Source organism: Schistocerca cancellata, chromosome 9 (assembly GCF_023864275.1).
Source record: "Schistocerca cancellata isolate TAMUIC-IGC-003103 chromosome 9, iqSchCanc2.1, whole genome shotgun sequence".
In the NCBI taxonomy this organism is placed as follows: Eukaryota; Metazoa; Arthropoda; class Insecta; order Orthoptera; family Acrididae; genus Schistocerca; species Schistocerca cancellata.
The window spans coordinates 36,832,618-36,860,064 of NC_064634.1; the positions used below are offsets into that span (position 1 = coordinate 36,832,618).

Genomic DNA, 27,447 nt, shown 5'->3' on the forward strand with positions numbered 1-27,447 from the left:
TGCACTGCTGGCATCGCGAGAAGTCAGTCTCGCCGCACCGCAGTCATCCGTCGGAGCGACCGGAGCCGCGTCTGCCGTTGCGGGCTACGCCCACAACACAGCAGTTGTGGAGGTGCCGTCTGCAGTTCAACGCGCCGCGTCACATCAGTAATCCTGGTACGCCGCGCCGGCAACGCCATACGTCGTGCAGAGGGAACTAAGTTAAGTGAAAAGCTGTTAAAACTTTTACTAACCTGCACTAAAAGACTGTCGGCGATGGAACCGCAAAAAGAAACAGAAGTTAAACCTAAATCTGGACCTATGTCTGTTGAAGGAACTGTAAATCCAGACAACGATTCAAGTGTAAATATGCATGAAAATGGTAAAGTTAAAGTGAAATCCGAACTAGTGTCTCCTGACGGTAGTGTGAAAAAGGGCAACGATTCAATAGTAGAGACCACTGTAGTAAAGCAGAAATCAGAAAGTGTTAAGTTATTGGATGATAGTTTCTCTGATGAATTAAAAATGAAAGAGTCATCAGAGATGGTAGAGTTTAAAAAGGAGAAGTTAGATATGACTGATCAATCAGAAGTTAAATTTAGTTTTGATGATTCTGGTGTTGGAGCTGGTTTTTCGTCACCTGAGTGTGATAAAAAGCCAGCTAGTGAGCAACCCAAAGATACTGGGGCTATTGATTTAAATGTAATATTACGAGCAATAGCTGCCAGTAATGCAAAAATGTCAGCCAGTAATGCTAGAATGACAGCTGACTTAAAATCTGATATAATTGAGGTAAATAACAGGATTGTGGCCAGCCAAACTTATTTTAATAAACGGTTTGAGGCAATGGACAATAAATTAGAATCCAATAAAGCTGAATTATAAGCTTCCTTCAAGACTGGCTGCAATAAGTTGAAAGAGGATCTGGACAGTTTAAATTATAAAATTGATTACAACCATGAGGATATTAAGAAAAAGGTTGCTCAACAGTTATCTGAGATGAATAAAACAGTAAAATCCGAAGTTGCTGAGGTTCGCAAAGACTTCCAAATGGAAGATGCGTAGCTGGAGCACAAGGTAACAGAAAAGATCGAGGCGGAATCTGAACTGTGCTCAGATAGGTTTAAAGATGTTAATATAAATGTAAACATATGTCAAGCAGAAGTAGACGCAATCAAAACTGATATTACTCATATTGTGCAAAGAGTAGATAATGTTGAAATGAGAGTAGAAAATATTAGTACTAACATTGCTAACATTGAGAGTAAAGTAGCTTCAGTAACTTCTGGTAATGGTAGTATGCAACAAGTTGTAGCTGCAAACGCCGCTTTTATCGGGTGTTGGCAGTTCTTGCGGTTCGATCCAGATAAAAATATCCACCCGCTAGATTTCTGGAACGATTTTGAAGATGTGATTCCACCGACTTGGTCTGAACGAGAGAAAATCTCATTTGTTAGAAGCCATTTAGCGGGTGACGCCATGCGTTGGTCAGCTGATGTTATGTTGAAGTGTAAAACATTAGCGGAATTTAAAACAGCTTTCATTAATGAGTATTGGTCTAGCAATAAGCAAAATGAGGTGTTGAGAGAATTTTGGAGTGGAAAACGCTTTAATGCAGGCAAGGAATCTATTAAAGAGTTTGCCAGGTCATGGATCTCACGTTTGTCACATTTGGCCGAAAAGCTAAAACCTGAAATGATAATACTAGGTCTTGAAGCCAAACTGCCATGGTATTGGCAAACTAGAATTATATCTGCCCCTAGAAACAATCTGGATCGTTTCATTGAATATTTGGAACGTGTAGAGCGTCTGGCTGCCAATGAGGAGCAAGCACGTAATAACAGGAATGCTAATAACACTGGCAGTAATTTTAAGAACGGGCAGAATGGCAATGTAAACATCAGAACAGTAGGTGTTCACCATCCTAAGAAAGGTAGGAATTGGAGAAATAATTACCAGAACCAACAATGGCATCCAAATGATAGTAATTTTGTTCCTAACAAAAATGTGCAAGTAAACAACAGTGTTGAAAGCAATACTGTGCCAGTTAGTTAACAGTAGTAGGCAGAGGCTGGAAAACTGGTTCCCGTCTATGGGGATACTGGCGCTCACCAGGCGGTTGCTTTTCCTAAGCCAGTAATTACAGTAACTAGTATGACAGATCAGAATACTCAAACTGAGGATTTGGATGATGGGTCGGTAGCATCCAATGATACTGCAGAAATATTAAACCACCCACAGTATTTGATAGATACCGTGTTAGAGACGCTTTCTAAGTGGGAAGAGAAAGAGAAGGCGCAGCAGTGTAACGGTAGGGAAGAGCTACAAAATACTGAATTGTCAGGTGAAGAAGCAGAAGAAATTCATGCTTATATTTACGATGAGGATGATGTGCTCTTATCTAAAGTGCCTGTGCAGGATGTTGATATTGTACTAATAGATTTAGGACAGGAGGTAAGTGAGAATGTAGAGGATAGCCTGTTGGGGGTCGATGAACCCAGTAGCTGTGACCAGTTGTCACTTGAGAAGGAACCCGACGATAATAGTGAAAGTGGTTTAGCTGTAACTAGAGTTATGCCCGGTCTGGAGGCGAAGAATCGCTCAGACTACAGTAATTTGGGTCATGTTCAGCAAACTAAATGTAATGAAGTCATGCAGTGTTTCGATTTGAAATTAATAGACCGACTGGAAAAGGCAGCTGAAAATGTAATTCAGGAAACCCCCACACACTTTGACCTAAATGTGATGAAGACAGATGTCGATCACTTTAGTTGGAGACAAATCCAAAAGGAACTATTGGATGAGTTTGAGGAACCACCTGTACAACTTAGAATAAGCCACCCTATAATAATAGTAAATATGTTGGGTATCAATGTACGTTGTGTCTTAGACAGTGGAAGTGAGGTGAGTGCGATATCTCAGTCCTTCTTTGATGCAATACCTGGTAATGACAAGCTTACAGTAATGAGGGTATTAGGACTAAGATTAATTGGTGCTACTGGCAAGGTGTCAAAAACGGTAAAGCAGAAGCTTTACTGCCCTTTCACATTAATGGTAATTTAATTGATCATCCATGCTTAATTGTAAACAATCTCAGTATTGAGGTTTTAATTGGCATAGATTTATTGTCGAAATATCAGAGTGTTGTTGACTTTGAAAGAAGCCAGTTAAAATTGGTCTTGCCGATAACCGGAGTAATTACGGTACCTTTTATTGATAAACATGTAGTAACTAATGATGAAACTTGGGAGCTGCCTATACGAGTTCTGAAAAATACGAGATATTGGGACGAAGGTGTTAATCTTAGTAAAAGTAAGCTAAACACAGAAGAAGAAGAAGCATTTATTTTGGACAAAATAGAAGCTAAATTGCAGGAAATCGATAAAATTTCAGCTAATCAGAAGAAAGAACTGAGACAGGTTTTAAAAAGGCATCATAAGGTATTTTCAAATCGACCTGGCGTGGTCAAAGGTTATGAATGTCAATTAAAGGTGAAACCTGGCGAAGTGTTTTTCAGGAAGCCATACCAAATACATGTAGCTAGGAAGGAGGCGGTTCGAAAGGAGATACAGAGGATGCTAGAGTGGGGTGTGATTGAAAAAGCGGTCAGTGAGTACAACAATCCTCTTGTTTCCAGAATGAGATTTTCACTCTGCAGCGGAGTGTGCGCTGATATGAAACTTCCTGGCAGATTAAAACTGTGTGCCCGACCGAGACTCGAACTCGGGACTTTTGCCTTTCGCGGGCAAGTGCTCAACCAACTGAGCTACCGAAGCACGACTCACGCGCGGTACTCACAGCTTTACATCTGCCAGTATCTCGTCTCCTACCTTCCAAACTTTACAGAAGCTCTCCTGCGAACCATGCAGAACTAGCACTCCTGCCAGGAAGTTTTAATCCTCTTGTTGTTGTACCAAAAAGAGACGGGAGTGTCAGATTGGTCTTGGACGCTCGTTGGTTGAATGAAGTAGTGGTTAGGGAAAGTGACAGACCGCAGAACATGGACGAGTTATTGCAAAAATTCCGGGGAGTAAAATTCTTAACCTCTATGGACATCACGTGTGGATATTGGAATTTGCCACTGGCGGAAAGTTCAAGGAAGTACACAGCTTTCTTCTACGAAGGAGTTTGTTACCAAAACCGTGTGGTACCTTTCTGACTTAATATCTCTGTTTGTGCCTTCGTACGTGCGATGTGCCATGTTTTAGGACCAGCCTTAAGTAATAAAATAACAGTCTACGTAGATGATCTGTTAATAGCAACTCCTACCTGGGAAGAACACATAGTTCTATTAGAGGAAGTATTAGAGGCTATTGAGAGAGGTGGCATGAAACTAAAGATTAAAAAGACAGAGTGCGTTAAAGAGGAAATAGGTTTCTTGGGATATATGATAAGTGAAAAAGGTATTCTGCCTGACCCAGGCAAGCTAGCAGTCATTGAAAAATTTGAGGCTCCCAGAAACAAGAAGCAGCTGAGATCGATGTTCGGTCTTTTCGGCTTCTATAGGCGTTTTGTTAGTGATCAGGCTTTTAATGCACCCTGTCTTCACCTCCTGCTGAAAAAGAATACCCCTTGGGTTTGGACAGCAGAATGCTAACACGCGTTCGAGGTGCTTAAACAATCTTTAATTAATAGTCCTATTTTACATCATCCTGATTTTAAAAACCATTCTGTATGTCTGTTGATGCTAGTGGCTATGGTATAGCTGTGGAGATATTCCAAGTAGAAACAGAGAACGAACAAGAAGTGCACAAGACTATAGCTTTCGCAAGTCGATCTTTACAGGCAGCAGAGAGAAATTATGGCATCTCAGAACTGGAAGCATTGGCAATTGTATTTGGGGTACAGAAGTTTGAGCAGTATCTATTAGGTCACAAGATAGTTGTGTACAGTGACCATAAGGCGTTGACCTTTTTAAAGACCTATAAGTTGAGGAATGCTCGTTTGGTAAGATGGTCATTGTATCTCCAGCAGTTTAACCTTGAGGTTAGATGCACTCCTGGAAATTGAAATAAGAACACCGTGAATTCATTGTCCCAGGAAGGGGAAACTTTATTGACACATTCCTGGGGTCAGATACATCACATGATCACACTGACAGAACCACAGGCACACAGACACAGGCAACAGAGCATGCACAATGTCGGCACTAGTACAGTGTATATCCACCTTTCGCAGCAATGCAGGCTGCTATTCTCCCATGGAGACGATCGTAGAGATGCTGGATGTAGTCCTGTGGAACGGCTTGCCATGCCATTTCCACCTGGCGCCTCAGTTGGACCAGCGTTCGTGCTGGACGTGCAGACCGCGTGAGACGACGCTTCATCCAGTCCCAAACATGCTCAATGGAGGACAGATCCGGAGATCTTGCTGGTCAGGGTAGTTGACTAACACCTTCTAGAGCACGTTGGGTGGCACGGGATACATGCGGACGTGCATTGTCCTGTTGGAACAGCAAGTTCCCTTGCCGGTCTAGGAATGGTAGAACGATGGGTCCGATGACGGTTTGGATGTACCGTGCACTATTCAGTGTCCCCTCGACGATCACCAGTGGTGTACGGCCAGTGTAGGAGATCGCTCCCCACACCATGATGCCGGGTGTTGGCCCTGTGTGCCTCGGTCGTATGCAGTCCTGATTGTGGCGCTCACCTGCACGGCGCCAAACACGCATACGACCATCATTGGCACCGAGGCAGAAGCGACTCTCATCGCTGAAGACGACACGTCTCCATTCGTCCCTCCATTCACGCCTGTCGCGACACCACTGGAGGCGGGCTGCACGATGTTGGGGCGTGAGCGGAAGACGGCCTAACGGTGTGCGGGACCGTAGCCCAGCTTCATGGAGACGGTTGCGAATGGTCCTCGCCGATACCCCAGGAGCAACAGTGTCCCTAATTTGCTGGGAAGTGGCGGTGCGGTCCCCTACGGCACTGCGTAGGATCCTACGGTCTTGGCGTGCATCCGTGCGTCGCTGCGGTCCGGTCCCAGGTCGACGGGCACGTGCACCTTCCGCCGACCACTGGCGACAACATCGATGTACTGTGGAGACCTCACGCCCCACGTGTTGAGCAATTCGGCGGTACGTCCACCCGGCCTCCCGCATGCCCACTATACGCCCTCGCTCAAAGTCCGTCAGCTGCACATACGGTTCACGTCCACGCTGTCGCGGCATGCAACCAGTGTTGAAGACTGCGATGGAGCTCCGTATGCCACGGCAAACTGGCTGACACTGACGGCGGCGGTGTACAAATGCTGCGCAGCTAGCGCCATTCGACGGCCAACACCGCGGTTCCTGGTGTGTCCGCTGTGCCGTGCGTGTGATCATTGCTTGTACAGCCCTCTCGCAGTGTCCGGAGCAAGTATGGTGGGTCTGACACACCGGTGTCAATGTGTTCTTTTTTCCATTTCCAGGAGTGTATATTCAAGGGAAAGACAATCTGGTAGCTGATTGGTTATCTAGAAGTGCGGAGCTCTGTGATGACGCGGGAATTACTGCGACAGACCTAAGTGAAGTACGAATGTTTGCGTTGCACGAAGTAAAGGAAGAAAGTTCATTAAAGAGGGTGATTAAGAACTTGAGACGTGAGCAGAATGCAGATGACCAGCTGAAATTAGTAAAGAGCTATTTGGGAAATGCGAACTATCACAAGGTTTCGCAATACTATTGTCTGCATGAAGGTATTCTGTTTAGAAGGACAAATGTTGGAGTTTCAGAGTGGAAGCTGTGCTTTCCCTCACAACATGTAGACTTACTAATCGACTATGTACACCTGAGGTATGGGCACTACGGTGCAAAGAAGTGCATTGCCAAATTAAAAGAGAAGGTTGTGTTTGACAACCTGTACCGCCGTGTTGCCAAGCGTCTAGCATCTTGTGTAGTGTTGCAGAAAGTCCGTGCTGCTAACACCAGAATACAAGGGGATATGTATTCAGTAGAGCCAACTGAAACCCTAGAATTACTGGCTTGTGATTTGTTTGGCCCTCTTCCTGCTTCGAGAGGTGGGTGCACCCATGTTTTTGTTGTTGTGGATGGATTTAGTAAATATGTTAAGCTATACCCAATTAAAAGAGCAAATGCAAAAACGTTGGTAGAAAAGTCGGAAAAAGATTTCTTCGTGAACGTTGGCGATCCGAAGAATTTGCTGTCAGACAATGGGCCTCAATTTACTTCTGATAGGTTTAAAGAATGTCTGGATAAGGCCGGAGTGAAACATCTGAAAATATCTGCGTATTTCCCCCAAGGAAATATGAGTGAACGTATTATGAGAGAATTGAATAGGCTTTGCAGGACGTATTGTGCTCGGAAACACTCAAGTTGGTCAGAGAACATGAAGTATTTTGAGAATGTAATTAACAACTTAAGGCATGATGCAACCGGTTTTGCACCTTGCGAATTGATGTTTGGCCAAGAACCACACAATGTGATTGCAGATAGGGTAGAATTCCCTATTCTAACGCAAATATCCACAGACGAAAAGAAGTTAAGGGCTAGGGCAAATATAAGGAAAAGAACATTAGAAAGAAAGAAGCGTCATGACGCAAAAGCTGTACCCACCAGTTTTTAAATAAGTCAGTTAGTCCTTGTCAAAAGCAAGAAAAAATCAAAGAAAATAAATGCAGAAACAAAACATTCATGTTCGTATACCAAGGACCTTTCAGGATCATAGGAAAACCACAAGCCAGCATTAAGCTAATGAATTCTGTAGGGAGGAGGTTGTTCTGTAACCTCTACACAGTGTGGCAGCTGTGCAGTCCCAGCTGTGTGAGATCTTCTTTCCTTTTCAGGTCTCACTCATTCTTCATCTTTCCTATCCACCAAAATTTCGGCTCTTACTCTCAAATACTAAAATCTTACGGTATGACTATCAAGCCATGAGTTCTGTAACCATTCTATCCACCGATTAGTAAAGAAAATACCTAATGCGACAAACCTAACAGTGACATAAACAACAGAGAAGTGTGATGTAATTAAGATACAAAGGTATTTGAGTAACAAGTATGTATAGAACCCTGGAAAAACCTAACAGTGACATAAACAACAGAGAAGTGTGATGTAATTAAGATACAAAGGTATTTGAGTAACAAGTATGTATAGAACCCTGGTAATATTATAAGTACAAAGTTATTGTTTTATTGGAAATGGTCCACCAACAGTAATTTAAAAAGGTATACAAATTCGTGTACAAGCAGGATCTGAAGTGGCAGTGAAACTTATTGTATGCTGTAGAGCTAACTAATTAATAGTAAAAGAGATTGCTTAGTGGTATGAAAAATCTGCAGATAAGTTGTAAGAATGAACTCACCTTGTGCAGCAAGGAATGGCAGTGTAATAGAAGTGAACAGTGTTTGTGGTTGAGACGTGAAGGACACGTCCTCGAAATATTTATAAGATTGGAGCTGGCCGTTATTTGGTGTAGTGTGTGATAGGACACACTTACACGTATTGAGGTTACGAGTTGGAGGCGTGAATGCGACCATAGGTACCCTTATGTTAGACGAGATAGAGCAGCTCATGGTGTCCTATAGGTTTAAAGAATTTAGCATTACGCTCGGCCATAATTACTTAATGCACTTTAGTGGTAGGTCGAGAGAGACTACCTGTGGTTTCAGCATCCAATCAAGTGGAAATGGATTGCAACGTGAGCAAACTGATCAGCTGCAATACACTACAGATATGAAATAAATGTGCTATCCTATGCTTTAAATGTTAATAGAGTGAGTGTTAAATAAGTACATACACTAGCAACATAATTGAGTAACATAATGGCAGACGTGAAACATTATCTACAGCTCAGCATAAATACACTTTGATGAAGTAAGTACATAATTGCAGATGTGGAACTGACGCAGCAGCAGAGGACCAATAAGTGGATTTAGTAGTCAACTAAACGTAGTGTGTTTTGAACATTCAGAACTGAACTATTACCACAAGTTACTAACATGTACAAAGAGGTTGAGAAGACAACTGCTAATCAAATATACTCATACTATCTCTAAGAATAAGGTAATCGAGGATGAGTCAGTTAAGTAAATAAAATACAGAGTTGTGAGGAATCTACCAAGCATTGGTTCAGTGTTCCGGCCCAGAAATAATAAATTGAGATGAAATAGGATTTATGATTGTATGCCTTGAGCATAAATTTTCTCTAGTACGTGACGAACGGCATTTTGAGCCATTTGTTTACCGATTTTATGACAGTTGAGTAACCGTGAGAGTAAATTTGAAAAAGTTCTGTTAACTTTGTTCCAGCAACATATTGAAAAATAAAATGTATATATATATATATATATATATATCCCCATTTCATTGTGACCCGCCCTTAGATTTTAAATGAACAGAGTCTGAGGCACTCTTTTTGTTTGTTCTACAGGACAAACAAGATAATGACAGCCTGGTAGTTGCGTAAAAGCGTGGAGTGACTTGGACACCACTAATAGTGACCCCTCCCCTTTCTCCATGTAAGTTAGAGTGGACGTGAAGGACGCACGCCATAGCAACTTCCCCCCCCTCTACCCTTGTGAATGGAAGTGTAGAACGCCAGCCAAAGCGGTTACAACCACGTGTGTAAAAATGAAATTGTCATGATTTGTGAAATTTTCTTTCAGGTTTAGAAAAGACTGCTAAGATATAATATTATCTGTTTATGTATCATGAATAACTGTGTTACTTTCTTTGAATTTGTGTATGTAAAAATATTTACAGACAATTTAATGGATTTAAGATTTTCATAGTTTTACATATTTTTATGTGTTTGTCTATTTGAGGCAATATGTATGCCAAAGTGTTTCATTGATTTTGCTTAAATTTTGAGTGATAATGTTGCTTAGGAGGCAGTGAACATGGCAGAAATTTAAATAATTGAAGTAGGTAATACGTTTTCTTTTAATATTTCTATATGTTTACATTTCAATTTTAATTTTCATAGGGAGTTAAGCTGTACTCTTGCTTCCCTTTTTGTAATTAATTTGTTTTCATTTACATTCAAAAAAATTAAGTAGAAGGTGATGTAAGGAAGCAGCCAACTCATGCCTTATAAAATTCACATCAGTCTTTCCATTGTGTGCCAGCCAGTCCGCTGTAACTAGCTCTGACGTCATAAATGTTGCGCAATACTTTAAAAATCAAGTAAATAACCTGAAACGTTTCTAGCATGTCAGGAGTAATACTAAATCAATATGTGTTGAATATCAGTTCAGTAACTTTAACCATTTTCGAGATTTGGACGTGTTTCTGTAAAAATCATTGGCGCAACAGAAAAGAGCTAGAAACTTAAAAATTTATATTTAGATTCCTTTTGCATAATAATTTAGCAGAAACAGTATTCTGGATCTCACAAATTAAAATTGTAGTTTAAATTCATGATTTTCCGGTTTTTGTCTTAGAAATTAAGGAAACAAGATAGATTAAGTAGGCGAATAAATAAAGCTAGGATGTTTAAATTTAAGTAGAAGGGAGATCCGCTATAATCATAAAAATGTGAGATGTTTCAACAGAATAACTATAAAACTATAGCTATAGCGTATCTTCAAAGAGCATGTTCAGAGCTCGTCTACTGCGTGTAGTGTAATTAAATTAATTCTCTCGCACAAAATATTTGACTTAGCCACGTCACACTTTTATTATGATTACTTACTTGTGTGCTGATTGCACAATTAAATTGAAAGCTTCATTGGCCATCAGCAAAAGAAACAATGATTTATTCGATAACTTAAAGTGGTGCATTACTAGCCCAGCGGCTAGTCGGGAGAGCAGATTCGATCAGGCGCTCCCTTAGCCGTCCACACCGCGGCTTTATATGTAAGAACGCTGTGCGAGAGATAGACCCCAGTTCTCTCCAGACGCTGATTAGCGCACCACCTGTGCCGGGAGTCGCGTCGCGTAGGTATCATTGCTATAACCATCCTCGGATGCCGTAATAAGTTATTCGGGATACGCGTAACCGTGAAATCGTTTTCGAGTGAAGTGTTAATTCTGGGATAACTTTAATGATCTATCTTCAGTTTGCGTATGTCGTATTTTCACGTGCCACTGCAGGTCAGACATTCTACCATTGTTTAGCGTGGCGTTTGATGAACATTATCATCAAATTATGGCGAGCATTCACTTAAACATTTAATTTGAACAGTTATAGTTGCATCAGCGCATTAGACTCTGAACTGCTCTGGTAGTTGGATTGTGTGGAATCTTTTTGGTCTGTGGCTTTCAGAACATAGTGAACATTTTAGAGAGAATGGTTTTTGATTATGAATCCCAGACAATCTCCTAATTCCTCAGAGCTATAAGCTGTAGCTATAAATGTATTTCTCAGATGAAGTGGGTACTAGGAATTCTAATTACAGGCTTCACGTTTTGCTAACCACTTTCTGGTTGCCAATATTGTAGTTAGAGAGCCAGTGTTGAGAACGGCAAACAGCATAAATACAAAACATTTATCCTATTATTCCACCCGCCGCTCCACAACACCTCTTAGTACTTTCGCTATGGTCCCATTTCAGATGTTTTATTAGGGAGTTTATTTCATTTTTGTAGTCCTGTTTGTCTTTTTTTATTTAAATGATGAAAAATAAACAAAAATTGTTGCAGGACACGACTGGAAATGATTTTTTCAGTGCAGAAACCACGTAGAATTAAATTAGATTCTGCTTCCTTAACTTTTGATTACCAAGTTGTTAGGTTCAAACACAAAAAATAAATAAAGATCAAAAAATAAAAAAGCCCAATACCCTGTGTAGGCCCAAAGAGTAATAGGCTGGGGCGGAGGTATTATGGCCAGGCCTCGCGATTCGATCCTTTCCCACCTTGTCTCGATCCATCCTGAACCTGACAGGTATGTCCGTCCTTTCCTACCCCTTCAAAAGGGGTAGTCATAGTGGTGAGGCGACCGCTCTGGTAAATTGGGAAAGTCGGGTTGGAAACCTGGTCTGACACAAATTTTCACTGTCGTTATTCCATTATGCGGCTGACAGTTGTCTGTATTCGTAATTGCGAATACATTTCATTTACATACTGAGAGTCAAAGGCTTCTAGTGTTTAATGATTTTCGTTTTATAGCTTACGTAAGTGCTGTGGAAATATAGTGTTTGAGTCATATGGCACACTGATTATTTATGAAAATTGATCATATTTGGTGCAATCTGTTGCTGTTAAACAGTTAAATATCAAATTATGACATCTGTGCTCACAACCTTTAGACTTTGCTGTCATCCTGGAACTTCAGCGTGGCAGGCGGAACTACGAAGGAGTAGATAAAAGGTATGCGTCCAGCTGTCTACGTTTTTTTCTACCTTATGTTTTCTAAAACACTCTAGGAATATCTCATTAATTTAATACATGTGCGATTCGGAACAATCTATCTTATCTATTATGGAACATGGACCAATGAATTGCAAGACTGTAGTGTGTATCAGTGACCAATTCTCTCGCAGTTCAGTACAGTTTATAGTACAAAGAGAACAACATCGGAAACATGGAGTCACAGGAACAAATGTGCGACTTAATAGATTCAGTCAAAAAGGAGCAGTGCTTGCATAAGTAAGAATTATCACAAACATTGTCGAGTGAAGGCACTGACCCATGCGTTTGACAAAGTGACTTCAGATGGATGCTACACAAAACTTTTGAATATGTACCATGTAGAAAGTCGAAAAATAGGAGAGCAATAGCAAAGGGGCTAGGGCAGATGATGGAAGTATTTTATATTAATTAGCCTATCACATAATGCAGCCGGCCGTTGTGACTGAGCGGTTCTAGGCGCTTCAATCAAGAACCGCACTGTTGCTATGGTCGCAGGTTCGAATCCTGCCTCGGGCATGGATGTGTGTGTGATGTCCTTAGGCTAGTTAAGTTCAAGTAGTTCTAAGTTTAGTGGACTGATGACCTCCGATGTTAGATCCCATAGTGCTCAGAGCCATTTGGACCATTCTGCATAATGCAATTTTTACCAGGAATGATTTGTAGTACAATTTGTTTATTATTTTCTATTACACCATTTTTAGTGTTCCTCTGGCACCAGTTCGCTGCTTAAGCCACAGAGGAATGCAGAGCGTATTTCACGATTTTATTCGCTGCAGTTAATGCACCTGTTTTAGATATGTCCGTTTTTGTAAACAAACCGTGCGGTTTGCTTCCAGATAAGCCGACAACTGCTGCCGGTGAGCGCTGCGGTCACAAATGACGATGAGGAACACGCTGTGTTCCATGAGATGCAGCAGGTCGTTTTATATCATGAAGCTGCCACAACAGATACTAAATTTCGGTTGCTTCATGATGAGAGACACTTCCTATGTGAGAATGGATTTAGTATGGGAATGGCCAAACCACTACAGTCGATTCGGCTTGTAAATTTTGAACAGACATTTTTAAAATGGTAATGATGACAGATTATGATGACCAAGGGAAGACCTTCCTCAATAGAGCTATAGTTGTTGTTGTCTTCAGTCCCACGACTGAGCTGATGCCACTCTCAATACTACTCAATTGTGGTAGCCTCTTCACGCCTCTATAAATACTGTAACTTATACCTTCTGAATTTGCTTACTGTATTCGTCTCTTGGTCTCCTGCTATGATTTTTACCCTTCCACTCTTCTCTCCAGTACTAAATTGGTGATCCCTTGACATCTCGGAATGTGTCCCACCAACCGATTCTTTCTTCTAGTCAAGTTGTGCCGCAAATATCTCTCCTCCCCATTTCTCTTCAGTACCTCCTCAGTAGTTATGAGCTCTACTCACCTAATCTTCAACATTCTTCTGTAGCACCACATTTCAAAAGCTTCTATTCTCTTCTTGTCTAAACTGTTTATCGTCCATATTTCACTTCCATACATGTCTACACTCCATACAAATACTATCAGAAAAGACTTCTTGACACCTAAATTTATACTCTTATGTTAACAACTTCCTCTTCCTCAGAAAAGTTTTTCTTGCCATTGACAGTCTACTGTTTATATCCTCTCTATTTCAGCCATCATCAGTTGCTTTACTGCCCTAATAGCAAAACTCATCTATTACTTTCAGTGTCTCCTTTCCTAATCTAATTCCCTCAGCATCACCTGATTTAATTTCGACTACATTCCATGATAATCATTTTGCTTTTGTTGATGTTCGTCTTATATCCTCCTTTCCAGACACTGCACATTTCCTTTGCTGCCTATGACAGAATAACAACGTCATCAGCATAGTTTTTATTTCTTTTCCCTGATCTTTAATTCCTACTCCAGATTTTTCTTTTGTTTCCATTACTGCTTGTCAGTGTACGGACTGAATAACATTGACGATACACACAAACCATGACTCACTCCTTTCTCAACCACTGCTTCCATTTCTTGCCCCTCGACTCTTATAATTCCTGTCTGGTTACTGTACAAGCTGTAAATAGCCTTTCGCTACTGTATTTTAGCTCTGCTACCTTCGGAATTTCAAGGAGAGTACCCCAGTCAACATTGTCAAAAGCTTTCTCTATGTCTACAAATGCTACGAATGTATATTTTCCTCTCTTTAATCTGTTTTCTAAGAAAAGTCGTAGGGTCAGTATTGTATAGTGTGTGCCTATACTTCTCTGGAATCTTCTTTCTGTCTTTTATGAATTTCCCAGATACTGGTGTCTACCAGTTTTTCAATTCTTCTGAAAAGAATAAGTGTCAGTATTTTGCAACCATGACTGATTCTACTGCTAGTTCGGTATTATTTACACCTATCAGCACCTGCTTTCCTTAGAAAGCAGGAGAGGTATTGTTATATATATAAAACTACAGGGAACCTTTGTTCTAGCACAGCTTGTCCAAGAAAGTATGTAGGAGTGTAGCTGTGAAGTTTGGGAACCAGAGGAGGAGCACTGGGGAAAGGGAAGCTGTGAGGAGTGGGGCGAAGGGGCGGCTTGATATTGGCTGGATAGCTCACTGCTTAAGAGCATGACCACGGAAGAGGTCCTAGGTATGAATCCTGGTCTGATGTTGTTGTTGTTGTGGTCTCCAGTCTTGAGACTGGTTTGATGCAGCTGTCCATACTACTCTATCCTGTGCAAGCTTCTTCATCTCCCAGTACTTACTGCAACCTACATCCTTCTGAATCTGCTTAGTGTATTCATCTCTTGGTGTCCCTCTACGATTTTTACCCTCCACACTGCTTTCCATTGCTAAATTTGTGATCCCTTGATGCCTCAGAACATGTCCTACCAACCGGTCCCTTCTTCTTGTCAAGTTGTGCCACAAACTCCTCTTCTCCCCAGTTCTGTTCAATACCTCCTCATTAGTTATGTGATCTACCCATTTAATCTTCAGCATTCTTCTGTAGCACCATATTTCGAAAGCTTCTGTTCTCTTCTTGTTCAAACTATTTATCGTCCATGTTTCACTTCCATACATGGCTACACTCCATACAAATACTTTCAGAAACGACTTCCTGACACTTAAATCTGTACTCGATGTTAACAAATTTCTCTTCTTCAGAAATGCTTTTCTTGCCATTGCCAGTCTACATTTTATATCCTCTCTACTTCGACCATCATCAGTTATTTTGCTCCCCAAATAGCAAAACTCCTTTACTACTTTGAGTGTCTCATTTCCTGATCTAATTCCCTCAGCATCACCCGACTTAATTCGACTACTTCCATTATCCTCGTTTTGCTTTTGTTGATGTTCATCTTATATCCTCCTGTCAAGACACTGTCCATTCCGTTCAACTGCTCTTCCAAGTCCTTTGCTGTCTCTCACAGAATTACAATGTAATCGGCGAACCTCAAAGTTTTTGTTTCTTCTCCATGGATTTTAATACCTACTCCGAATTTTTCTTTTGTTTCCTTCACTGCTTGCTCAATATACAGATTGAATAACATCGGGGAGAGGCTACAACCCTGTCTCACTCCCTTCCCAACCGCTGCTTCCCTTTCATGTCCCTCGACTCTTATAACTGCCATCTGGTTTCTGTACAAATCGTAAATAGCTTTTCGCTCCCTGTATTTTACCCATGCCACCTTTAGAATTTGAAAGAGAGTGTTCCAGTCAACATTGTCGAAAGCTTTCTGTAAGTCTACAAATGCTAGAAACATAGGTTGGCCTTTCCTTAATTTATTTTCTATATAGGTCGTAGGGTCAGTATGCCTCACGTGTTCCAACATTTCTATGGAATCCAAACTGATCTTCCTCAAGGTCGGCTTCTACCAGTTTTTCCATTCGTCTCTAAGGAATTCGCGTTAGTATTTTGCAGCTGTGACTTATTAAACTGATAGTTCGGTAATTTTCACATCTGTCAACACCTGCTTTCTTTGGGATTGGAATTATTATATTCTTCTTGAAGCCTGAGGGTATTTCGCCTGTCTCATACATCTTGCTCACCAGATGGTAGAGTTGTGTCAGGACTGGCTCTCCCAAGGCCGTGAGTAGTTGTAGTGGAATGTTGTCTGCTCCTGGGACCTTGTTTCGACTCAGGTCTTTCAGTGCTCTGTCAAGCTCTTGATGCAGTATCGTATCTCCCATTTCATCTTCATCTACATCCTCTTCCATTTCCATAATATTGTCCTCAAGTACATCGCCCTTGTATAGACCCGCTATATACTCCTTCCACCTTTCTGTTTTCCCTTCTTTACTTAGAACTGGGTTTCCACCTGAGCTCTTGATATTCATACAAGTGGCTCTCTTTTCTCCAAAGGTCCTTTTAATTTTCCTGTAGGCAGTATCTATCTTACCCCTTGTGAGATAAGCCTCTACATCCTTTCATTTGTCCTCTAGCCATTCCTGGTTAGCCATTTTGCACTTCCTGTCGATCTCATGTTTGAGACGTTTGTATTCCTTCTTGCCTGCTTCATTTATTGCGTTTTTATATTTTCTCCTTTCATCAATTAAATTCAATATTTCTTCTGTTACCCAAGGATTTCTACTAGCCCTCGTCGTTTTACCTCCTTGATCCTCTGCTGCCTCCACTACTTCATCCCTCAGAGCTACCTATTCTTCTTCTACTGTATTTCTTTCCCCCATTCCTGTCAATTGTTCCCTTATGCTCTCCCTGAAACTGTGTACAACCTCTGGTTTAGTCAATTTATCCAGGTCCCATCTCCATAAATTCCCACCTTTTTGCAGTTTCTTCAGCCTTCATCTACAGTTCATAACCAATAGATTGTGGTCAGAGTCCACATGTGCCTCTGGAAATGCCTCACAATTTAAAACCTGGTTATTAAATCTCTGTCTTACCATTATATAATCTGCCTGATACCTTCTGGTATCTCCAGGATTCTTCCATGTACACAACCTTGTTTTATGATTCTTGAACCAAGTGTTAGCTATGATTAAGTTACGTTCTGTGCAAAATTCTACCAGGCGGCTTTCTCTTTCATTTCTTACCCGCAATCCATATTCACGTACTATGTTTCCTTCTCTCCCTTTTCCTACTCTCGAATTCCAGTCATCCATGACTATTAAATTTTCTTCTTCCTTCACGACCTGAATAATTTTTTTTATCTCATACATTTCATCAATTTCTTCATCATCTGCATAGCTAGTTGGCATATAAACTTGTGCTACTGTAGTAGGCATGGGCTTTGTGTCTATCTTGGCCACAATAATTTGTTCGCTATGCTGTTTGTAGTAGCTTACCCGTACACCTATTTTTTGTTCATTATTAACCCTACTCCTGCTTTACCCCTATTCGATTTTGCATTTATAACCCTGCATTCACCTGACCAAAAGTCTTGTTCCTCCTGCCACCGAACTTCACTAATTCCCACTATATCTAACTTTAACCTATCCATATTCCTATTTAAATTTTCTAACCTACCTGCCCAATTAAGGGATCTGACATTCCACGCTCCGATCCGTAGAACGCCAGTTTTATTTCTCCTGATAACGACGTCCTCCTGAGTAGTCCCCGCCCGGAGATCAGAATGGGGGACTATTTTACCTCCAGAATATTTTACCCAAGAGGACGTCATCATCATTTAATCATACAGTAAAACTGCATGTCCTCGGGAAAAATTACGGCTGTAGTTTCCCCTTGCTTTCAGCCGTTCTCAGTACCACCACAGCAAGGCCGTTATAGTTGGTGTTACAATGCCAGATTAGTCAATGATCCAGACTGTTGCCCCTGCAACTACTGAAAAGGCTGCTGCCCCTCTTGCACCTACAGTACGGGCATCTGTATTGGTGAGGCACGCAAGCCTCCCCACCAACGGCAAGGTCCATGGGATGCCTGGTCTGATATACAGTTTTAATCTGCCAGGAAGTTTCAAAGCAGAGCACTGTGCGCTGCAGAGAGATATTCGTTCTGTTTTTCTTTTTTGAGATTTCTTGTTATATTACGGGATTCAGTGTAGAAGTGAGAGGTGGCTTACGCTGAGGTGCGGCGCCCTGCGAGGCCTCGAGGCTGATGTGCTCCCAGCCAGGCGGCGGATTCTCCTCGGGGAAGTAAGCGATGACGGTGAGGCGGTGTCCCCGGGCCGCCAGCGCGTGCAGCAGCTGCCGGAACACGTGCCAGTGGCTCTTGCTGGGGAAGGGGAACGCCGCCAAGATGTCCGCCGCCTCGCAGGCAGGCGCCAGCGCCGACAGCGCCACGGCGGCGGCCACCGCCACCAGCACGACCTGCCGCGTAAACATGTAAAGGCAGGGCGTCACTCATCGAGGAAACAATAATAGTCTACCGACAGTGAAATTCGCGTACAAGTCTACTTCTTTCCTCACCTACTGGACTGTCTAATACGTTTAAACTTCTTCCTATTATTGATAGAGTCGATATTTGCACCACTTCTTAGCTGAGTCAGTAATTTCATCACCTTTGCTGACTGTGTATTACTTTCTGTGTTGCAAAATACCTTGCAAATAGTCTGTCGGAAAAAAATTACAACGCCAAAATAATTAATGTGGAATAATGAAATTTCAGGAATACATTTCTGTTGTTGTTATTCTGGTCTTCAGTCCTGAGACTGGTTTGATGCAGCTCTCCGTGTTACTCTATCCTGTGCAAGCTTCTTCAATCTCCCAGTACCTACTGCAACATACATCCTTCTGTATCTGTTTAGTGTATTCATCTCTTGGTCTCCCTCTACGATTTCTACCCTCCACGCTGCCCTCCAATACTAAATTGGTGATCCCTTGATGCCTCAGAACATGTCCCACCAACCGATCCCTTCTTCTAGTCAAGTTGTGCTACAAACTTCTCTTCTCCCCAATCCTATTGAATACCCCCTCATTAGTTATATGATCTACCCATCTAATCTTCAGCATTCTTCTGTAGCACCACATTTCGAAAGCTTCTATTCTCTTCTTGTCCAAACTACTCATCGTCCATGTTTCGCTTCCATACATGGCTACACTCCATGCAAATTGTGTATCTAACATATTTAAGTGATAAACTTTGCAAGATCACAGGTTACTGTAAGCGTGAGATAAGGTATTGCAAATGTGAAATGCTGGTACATTAACAACCGGTGTAACCGCCATACTGTTGAATTCAAGCATGATTTATTGTACTTGTGCCAGCTGTCAGTTTGTGGGATGAAGTTCCATGTCTGTTGCACTTAGTCGATCAATACAGGGGTTGTTAATGTTGGTTGTGTATGACGCTGGAGTTGTCCAATGATGTTCTGTATGAGCTCGATTGGAGCCATCTGGCGATCAAGCAGGCCAGGGCAACATTTCGACACTCTGTAGAGCACGTTGGCTTACCGCAGAGGTATGTGGGCGAGCGTTATTCTGTCGGAAAACACCTCCTGTAATGCTTTCCATTAATGGCAGCACATCGGTTCGAATCACCAGGGCGACGTACAAATTCGTAGTCACTGTCTGTGGGATAAGCACGAGAGTGTTTCTGTTGTCATACGAAACTGCACCACAGAGCATGCCCCCAGGTGCAAATCCAGTGTGTCAGCGTGCAGACAAGTTGGTTGCAAGCCGTCAGCTGCCCCCTTCGAACTGACACACAACCAGCACTGCCACCGCGGCAGACCCAAATTCCACTAGAAAACACAACAGATCTCTCGCTTGACGTCACTAAAGTCGCAAATGGCTGTGGTTTGGGGTCAGTAGAGTGACGCTACATGGTGTCTGGCTCGCAGCTCTCTTTGAAGTAACGAATCTGTAACAGTTCGTTGCATCGCCGTCATCCCAACTGCTGCTCAGACTGCTGCCGCAGATGCAGTACGATGCAACAGAGCCACACCCCTAACACAGGCCTTCCATGACGGTAGTGCCAAGTAGAGTTGTGGCGATTCGTGAATGAATCATTCATCTGGACGACTCTAAATAAAGAATGGTAAGAATCGAATCGTCATACGGACGAATCGTCGTTCAAAAGAATCGTAAGAACGATTGCGTGTCTCCGAGTCGTGACGATTCCCAAGTTCCAACGATTCATCCATTCTTAGTACCCTATAGTGGTGGGCAGGAAATCGCGTATCTGTTAGAAATCACAGTGACTGAGAAGTCACAGATATCACAGTAGCAACTTTACAGAATCTAACTGCGATTTCAGTCACAGTTAGCAGTCGCAAGTAGTATTTCATATTCAAAGACGTGAGCCATCTATTGGTCGAATTTAGCACTGCTTTCTGCGATTTCAGTGACAAGTCGCAACTAAGAGTCGCAAGTAGCAACTAGAAAGCGCGGTTAACAGTGCCGTCTGTTGGTCAAAGTTCGTACTACGTCCATCTCTGCGATACGGTATCGGGTCTAACTGCGATTTCCGTGACAAATCGCAACTAAGAGTCGCAAGTAGCAACTAGAAAGCGCGGTTAACAGTGCCATCTGTTGGCCAAAGTTCGTACTACGTCCATCTCTGCGATGCGGTATCAAGTCTAACTGCGATTTCCGTGACAAGTCGCAACTAATAGTCGCAAGTAGCAACTAAAAAGCGCAGTTAGCACTGCCATCTGTTGAGCAAAGTTCATACTACGCTATTCGCTACCGAGTCAAACTGCGATTTCTGTGACAAATCGCAACTAAGAGTCGCAAGTAGCAACTAAAAAGCGCAGTTAACATACTTTTCCTAGTGTCATCTGTTGACCGATGTACGTACTTCGTTATGAGAGCCTTGTGCCTCACGAGTTCGATGTGCTGTGTGTGCATATGAAGGGCTTATTTCAATAGTGGTACAAGTCCATTTTTGTTCATTTTGAGATACAGAGTCGTAAAGTTGAATGAGCGCTGACAAATCTGCATTTGAGATACCAGAAATATTCAAGCATATGGCTTCTTGCTAGAGATGAACCTTTATTTATGTTTGTTTGGATCACTAATTTCAGAAGCATTATAGACAGAAAAGTGGAGCTAATGGACTTGTACCACTATTGAAATAAGCCCTTCATATTATATGACGACATGCACATTCAGCATCAGTTATGCCGGCCGAAGTGGCCGTGCGGTTAAATGCGCTGCAGTCTGGAACCGCAAGACCGCTACGGTCGCAGGTTCGAATCCTGCCTCGGGCATGGATGTTTGTGATGTCCTTAGGTTAGTTAGGTTTAACTAGTTCTAAGTTCTAGGGGACTAATGACCTCAGAAGTTGAGTCCCATAGTGCTCAGAGCCATTTGAACCATTTTAGCCATCAGTTATGATTGGTCAAATACTGCTGTGACTCTGAATGTATTATATTAACAAGAAGCAACATTGCCTTTTTCTCCTGAAAATATCAAGTAACGTAACAAATGTGTTTGATTCTGCTTCCAATATGACAGTTTTGGTTAATACTCCACATGCCTACAGGACTTTGCAATGTTAACACAGCACAACTCAGACATCTTTATAAGTGTAGAGAAATGAAAACAGTCATATGAATGCCTCACTTTTGTTCTGATACAGTTTAAGACTCGGGAGAAAAGTTTTACACCTGGTGTTCTACATGGCAACTTCACACACAAGAACTTTTTGCCGACACTACTACCACCTACATATGTAAGCTTTTCCTGTGTTACTTTCAAGTAATGCACTTAAGCTATTCCCGATTTAACTGGAAGATCTGTACTTCCCACTTTCATATTAACAGCCTCAAAATGCATATTGTAGACTTTGGGATATGTTACAGGTCAGTGTCACACCAAGATTGTGGAGAAAGAGGGAGGGGGGGGGGCGGCATGTCACTCTCCAACAAGTGTTTACCAATAAGTAAGTGGCGGAAAATTATGGGTATAGGACGGCTTAAACATGTGGAAAATGAGATTTTTATAATTCACTCACTGTATTTGACATTTATTATTCCTTTAAAATCGCACAACAACTTCAATAAAACACAGTTTAATCATTCACACACTTATTTCACAATTATTTCACTTTTAAACTGCAAATCCTCTAAGAGCTGTCTTGAATCTTCAAGAGTCTCTCTCAAAAACAGCCTTGATGTGGATAGATACGTACAGCAACCAGTAACCAGAGTCAGAACTGTGTCTGCAAAAACACAAGGATTATTAAACAATTTTTGCTGTCATTAATTACTAGCAATATAATTGACAGAGTAGATTGCTAATATTTGCTACAATGAATATCACATTTGCAAGAACGATCTCACTGAAGTAATTAAGTCCATCGAAACGCTTAGAAACTAACCTCTCGTCTGACGAAAACGGTCTAAAGACGCTGTGGCAATTTATTCAGATCTGTTGACAATGATATTTTGAGTTATCACTTTACTGAGTGATTGAAATGTAGTTCAGGTACCTGTGAACATAACAATATGTTAGAATTCATTTTCTAAATACGAACTATTACGGTACTGTACGCTACTTACATATTAATTACACTATTAATATTTTCACAGTTGTTTCTTTAATACAAAATTAAAGTCAACGGAAGAAAACACGTAAAACATACTTGCCAATGACAGGTTTGTTGAAATGCAATTTTCTGTGTTGACAGATGTAACTTTTTCATACGGTGGTAAGTCGCAGGAATCACAGAAGTAGCAGAAGTCACAGAAATCGCAGAAGTAGCAGAAATCGCAGAAGTAGCAGAAGTCACAGAAATCGCAGAAGTAGCAGAAATCGCGGAAGTAGCAGAAATCGCAGAAATAGCAGTGGCGGAGGGATACACGAACTATGTTCCTTAACTGCGACTCTTAACTGCGACAAATCACAGTTAAGAATAACAGATACTGAAAAGTAGCATTCACAGAAATCACTGATATCGGAAAATCGCAGTTTAGCCCATCACTAGTACGCTATGCTTCGAAGGCAACTTCCGAATCATGCCGAGTCGTGCCGAATGATTACGACCGCCAGATGGCAGTCAAGTGGAGGATGCGTGTGAACAAAGGAAGCTCGGAACGAACAAACGAAGTTTGTGGGCCGTAATATTACTCGTGAAAACTAAGCTGAACTTGGCGGTGGCTGGCGGGAACGAGCGTAAAGGCATTTCCCATTTACTATCGCTACCATCAGCCACCGCGCCGACGTCAGCTTAGCTTGGGCGAGTAATACACGAACTAGTGATATCAGAAACGATATACAGCGAGTACACAGGTCCAAATACACACGATTAAAATCAAGAAATCTAAGTATGATGAATAAATACGTACCTCTGTATTTGTCGAAGATGCAATGCAAAACACACACACCTTCTTTACACACGAGCAATAGCACTTGGATTATGTATTATATTTCGCGTATCTCGAAAACGGCCCTAACAATTTCGAGTAAATTTTCTATTTAGACTGGTCTTTGCTTTTTGAGTTCACCTACGTAGTTCCATTCTTCCGTAAAAAGTCAATTTTACAATATATATATCCTACATAGTTCCATTCGTAAAAACGCAATTTTATATTATAAAAGCGCTATTTCAGATATTTTTATAACGCCATCTCGTAAAACTTTGTTAGTACGTATTGAATGTAGTTAAGGTTTTGGTTTTTATGTTTATCTGTATATAGGTATCTTTCCTTACAGCACGCTAAATTTGCTGTGTGGGAGGGCTGTCAGCTGCGTTATGAATTACAAGGGTGATGTGGACTTGGAAAGACATCTTAGCACAGAAAAACATAGGATGATACGAGCTAAACCACGTCTGCCTCACTGCTAGATTTTGTTACTATAAAACAGACGTCTGTAGTTAGATACGTTTAAGACACACAACCAAACTGGCATACCACGTAATTTTGCACCACCTTTCGCGCAAATCGACTCCTCTTTCCTGGCATACTGAAATAAAACAAAAGATGCAATCAAATCAAACGTGACCTTTCATAAATTAAGGCATTACACGTATAAATCGAGAATCACACTTTGTGGTGTGCATACTGTAAGACCTTCAGTACACACACCATCAGATTATTTGACTTGTCGCTGTAACGAAGTAGGCGAGTGTCAGCAATATGTCTCGTGGTCTTATCGTGGCGTGTTTATCTTCTGCCGTTAGGTCAGACGATAGAAATGCCACTTGCACGCTTAGAGTAGCAGATTGACGGTGACAAACTTTAAACAGAACCTGATTAATTTTCACATACATTTATTAAAAATAATAACAAGCATAAAAATTACTTAACTTGGTTCTGGATGCTATTTACAATTGACAATCTGAAGTTCCTTTGGTATTGGTACGTTAATCGTATTCTCACATATATCGCTGATACTTGACAAAAGTGTCTATACATTTATCTTCATGGCTCTGTAGAGGAATATGGTAATCTTATTAGGTGCAGACTGAAACTTGGCTATAGACTGGTACAGATAAATGTAGAACTCATAAAGACTGGTACAGACTAATGCAGACTGACTAATTGGAGGTCTGTACACTCGTTATAATACCTCGCGCATTCATGTATCACTGCGCGAGTGTGATCCGCAAGGAGAAAAGGTTCTACGTTAGCAGCAATCTCATTGGCTGCGTTACATATTAATACGCGGATCGGCGGAAGCAGAATTTGGTCCGTATCTATGGCAGTGCCATCTCGTAGTGCGGAGACGGACGAGCGCTGCGCCTGCGCTGTTGTGCTTAGAGGGGCGCGCTCTAGTGGGAAAGCTGTGTTCGCGCTGACTATACGGAACTATGTACACAACACACTTGTAACGTCATATGCATGTTTACTCGTAAATAAACTATTTCTGGCATATCTTATCATGACACAGTTCTAGCCCCATTGACAATTTCAGACATGTCCTGCCATCTGTGAGTAAGATGTAGAACTTTTTCGTAAGAATCGTGCCATCGCAGACTAGAATGAATCGTGAACGAATCGTAGGAATCGAGTGCAATGTCAGATTGAATCGTAGCAATCGAATCGGGAAAAAGAATCGTGTTGCCCAACTCTAGTGCCTGGTTGCCGTCCAGTGTCCGGTCTTCTTGCGACCGTACGTTCTCGTTACTACCGCTGCCAGCAAGCACTTACAGTGGCTACATTCTCGCCAAGGCTTCCTACGGTATTGCAGAAGGAACATCCAACTTCTCGTAGCCGTACTGCCTGAACTCGTTAAAACTCAGTGAGGTGTTGATAAACGGCGTCTTTGTCGCCTTAAAGTCATTCTTGGCTAACATCAACGGACCACGTCCAATCTCAAAGGCAAATAACGATCACGACCGTTGCAGTGTGTATTTATAGCTAACCTGATCCGCGTACTCTTAGTGCCGCTACTAACGCCGATCTTACGCTTCATCCCGCGTCCGGCCATCCTGATTTAGGTTTTCCGTGATTTCCCTAAATCGCTCCAGGCAAATGCCGGGATGGTTTCTTTGAAAGGGCACGGCCGACTTCTTTCCCCAACCTTTCCTAATCCGATGAGACCGATGACCTCGCTGTTTGGTCTCTTCCCCCCGAAACAATCCAAATCTTACGCTACTTGCGCGAAATCTGAACACACGACACCTTTCAGACGTAGAAACACGCCTAGCAACTTTCCTCTACGTCGCACATCTCCTCCTCAGCGTTGCGATTTTTCCGTCCGTCATTGTTTTACGCAGTAGTATTTCTTTCTTTAGAAGCTACTTTACTGTGACTGTGTACCAAGGTGCGTTCAAACCAATATGAATTATTTTACTGGATACATAACTACCCAGTGCATGCTCAACTATTCTTTTAAACTAGAGCCACAGTTTCCCTCTTCTCCTGTACCGAAAGGTTCAAATTCGTCATTGAGATACAACTCTATTGCTGTGTTATTTACTTTACTGAATATGTAGATCTTTCTACTTGTTTTGGCTCTTAGGACTTAGGGCTATTCTGAGCGACCAATTGCTGCCTACAAGGGGTGATCTATGATAGTGGGGCAAATGATCAGCAAGTCACAGACCTCCATACCTGAGAAAAAATCTGAGGAGGTACAAAAAAAAAATTGAAATTTGTTGTAAGGTCTTATGGGACCAAACTGTTGAGGTCATCGGTCCCTAAGCTTACACACTACTTAATCTAACTTAAACTAACTTACGCTAAGGACGACACATACACCCATGTCCGAGGGAGGACTCGAACCTCCGTCAGGGAGAGCCGCGCGGACCGTGACAAGACGCCCTAGACCGCGCGGATCTGAAGAGGTAACATGAATCGAACCCAGTCCATCCATACCGAAAACAGCGACGCTAACCGTTCGGCAAAGTGCTATTAAACTCCACTGTGTATCCTAGACATTGACGCGTACTCTATATGGAAATATCTCTGGTTCTAGTACTATGGTTATAAATTGCTTAGTCAGTGAAGTTGGGCACAAGACAGAGACAGCAGGGCAGAGGGCGGAAGGCCTGGTGGGAACGATTGCGGTGTAGTAGACTGGTCCACTTGTTTGGAAATCTTATCCACTACAGGTAATGGATGTGAAACTACACTGTCGGAAAAAAATCACTACAACAAGAAGGATTTCTGTGACATAAACGGAACTTGGTAGACATGTTTCTTCATATAAAAGATGATGCATCTTCAAAAATCGCGCCAGTCGATAAGAGAGGCGCTAGTAGCACCAGAATCACGAGGTAAATCAGATTTGCTTTAAATACACTGTTGGCCATTAAAGTTGCTACACCACGAAGATGACGTGCTACAGACGCGAAATTTAACAAACAGGAAGAAGATGCTGTGACATGCAAATGATTAGCTTTTCGGAGCATTCACACAAGATTGGCGCCGGTGGCGACACCTACAACGTGCAGACATAAGGAAAGTTTCCAATCGATTTCTCATACACAAACATCAGTTGACCGGCGTTGCCTGGTGAAACGTTGTTGTGATGCCTTGTGTAAGGAGGAGAAATGCGTACCATCACGTTTCCGACTTTGATAAAGGTCGGATAGTAGCCTATCGCGATTGCGGTTTATCGTATCGCGACATTGCTGCTCGCGTTGGTCGAGATCCAATGACTGTTAGCAGAATATGGAATCGGTGGGTTCAGGAGGGTAATACGGAACGCCGTGCTGGATTCCAACGGCCTCGTATCACTAGCAGTCGAGATGACAGGCATCTTATCCCCATGGCTGTAACGGATCGTGCAGCCACGTCTCGATCACTGAGTCAGCCGATGGGGACGTTTGCAAGACAACAACCATCTGCACGAACAGTTCGACGACGTTTGCAGCAGCA

At 42.0% G+C, this 27,447-nt stretch overlaps 1 protein-coding gene across 1 annotated transcript in view; it reads right to left on the bottom strand.

The window, feature by feature from the left end:
* LOC126100738 (UDP-glucosyltransferase 2-like) overlaps positions 1-27,447 on the bottom strand; it is a 129,645-nt gene that overhangs the window by 61,941 nt on the left and 40,257 nt on the right. The window contains exon 2 of the mRNA XM_049911359.1: positions 18,298-18,544. Coding sequence (XP_049767316.1) covers positions 18,298-18,544 — 247 coding nt within the window. The remainder of the gene's footprint in view (positions 1-18,297; positions 18,545-27,447) is intronic.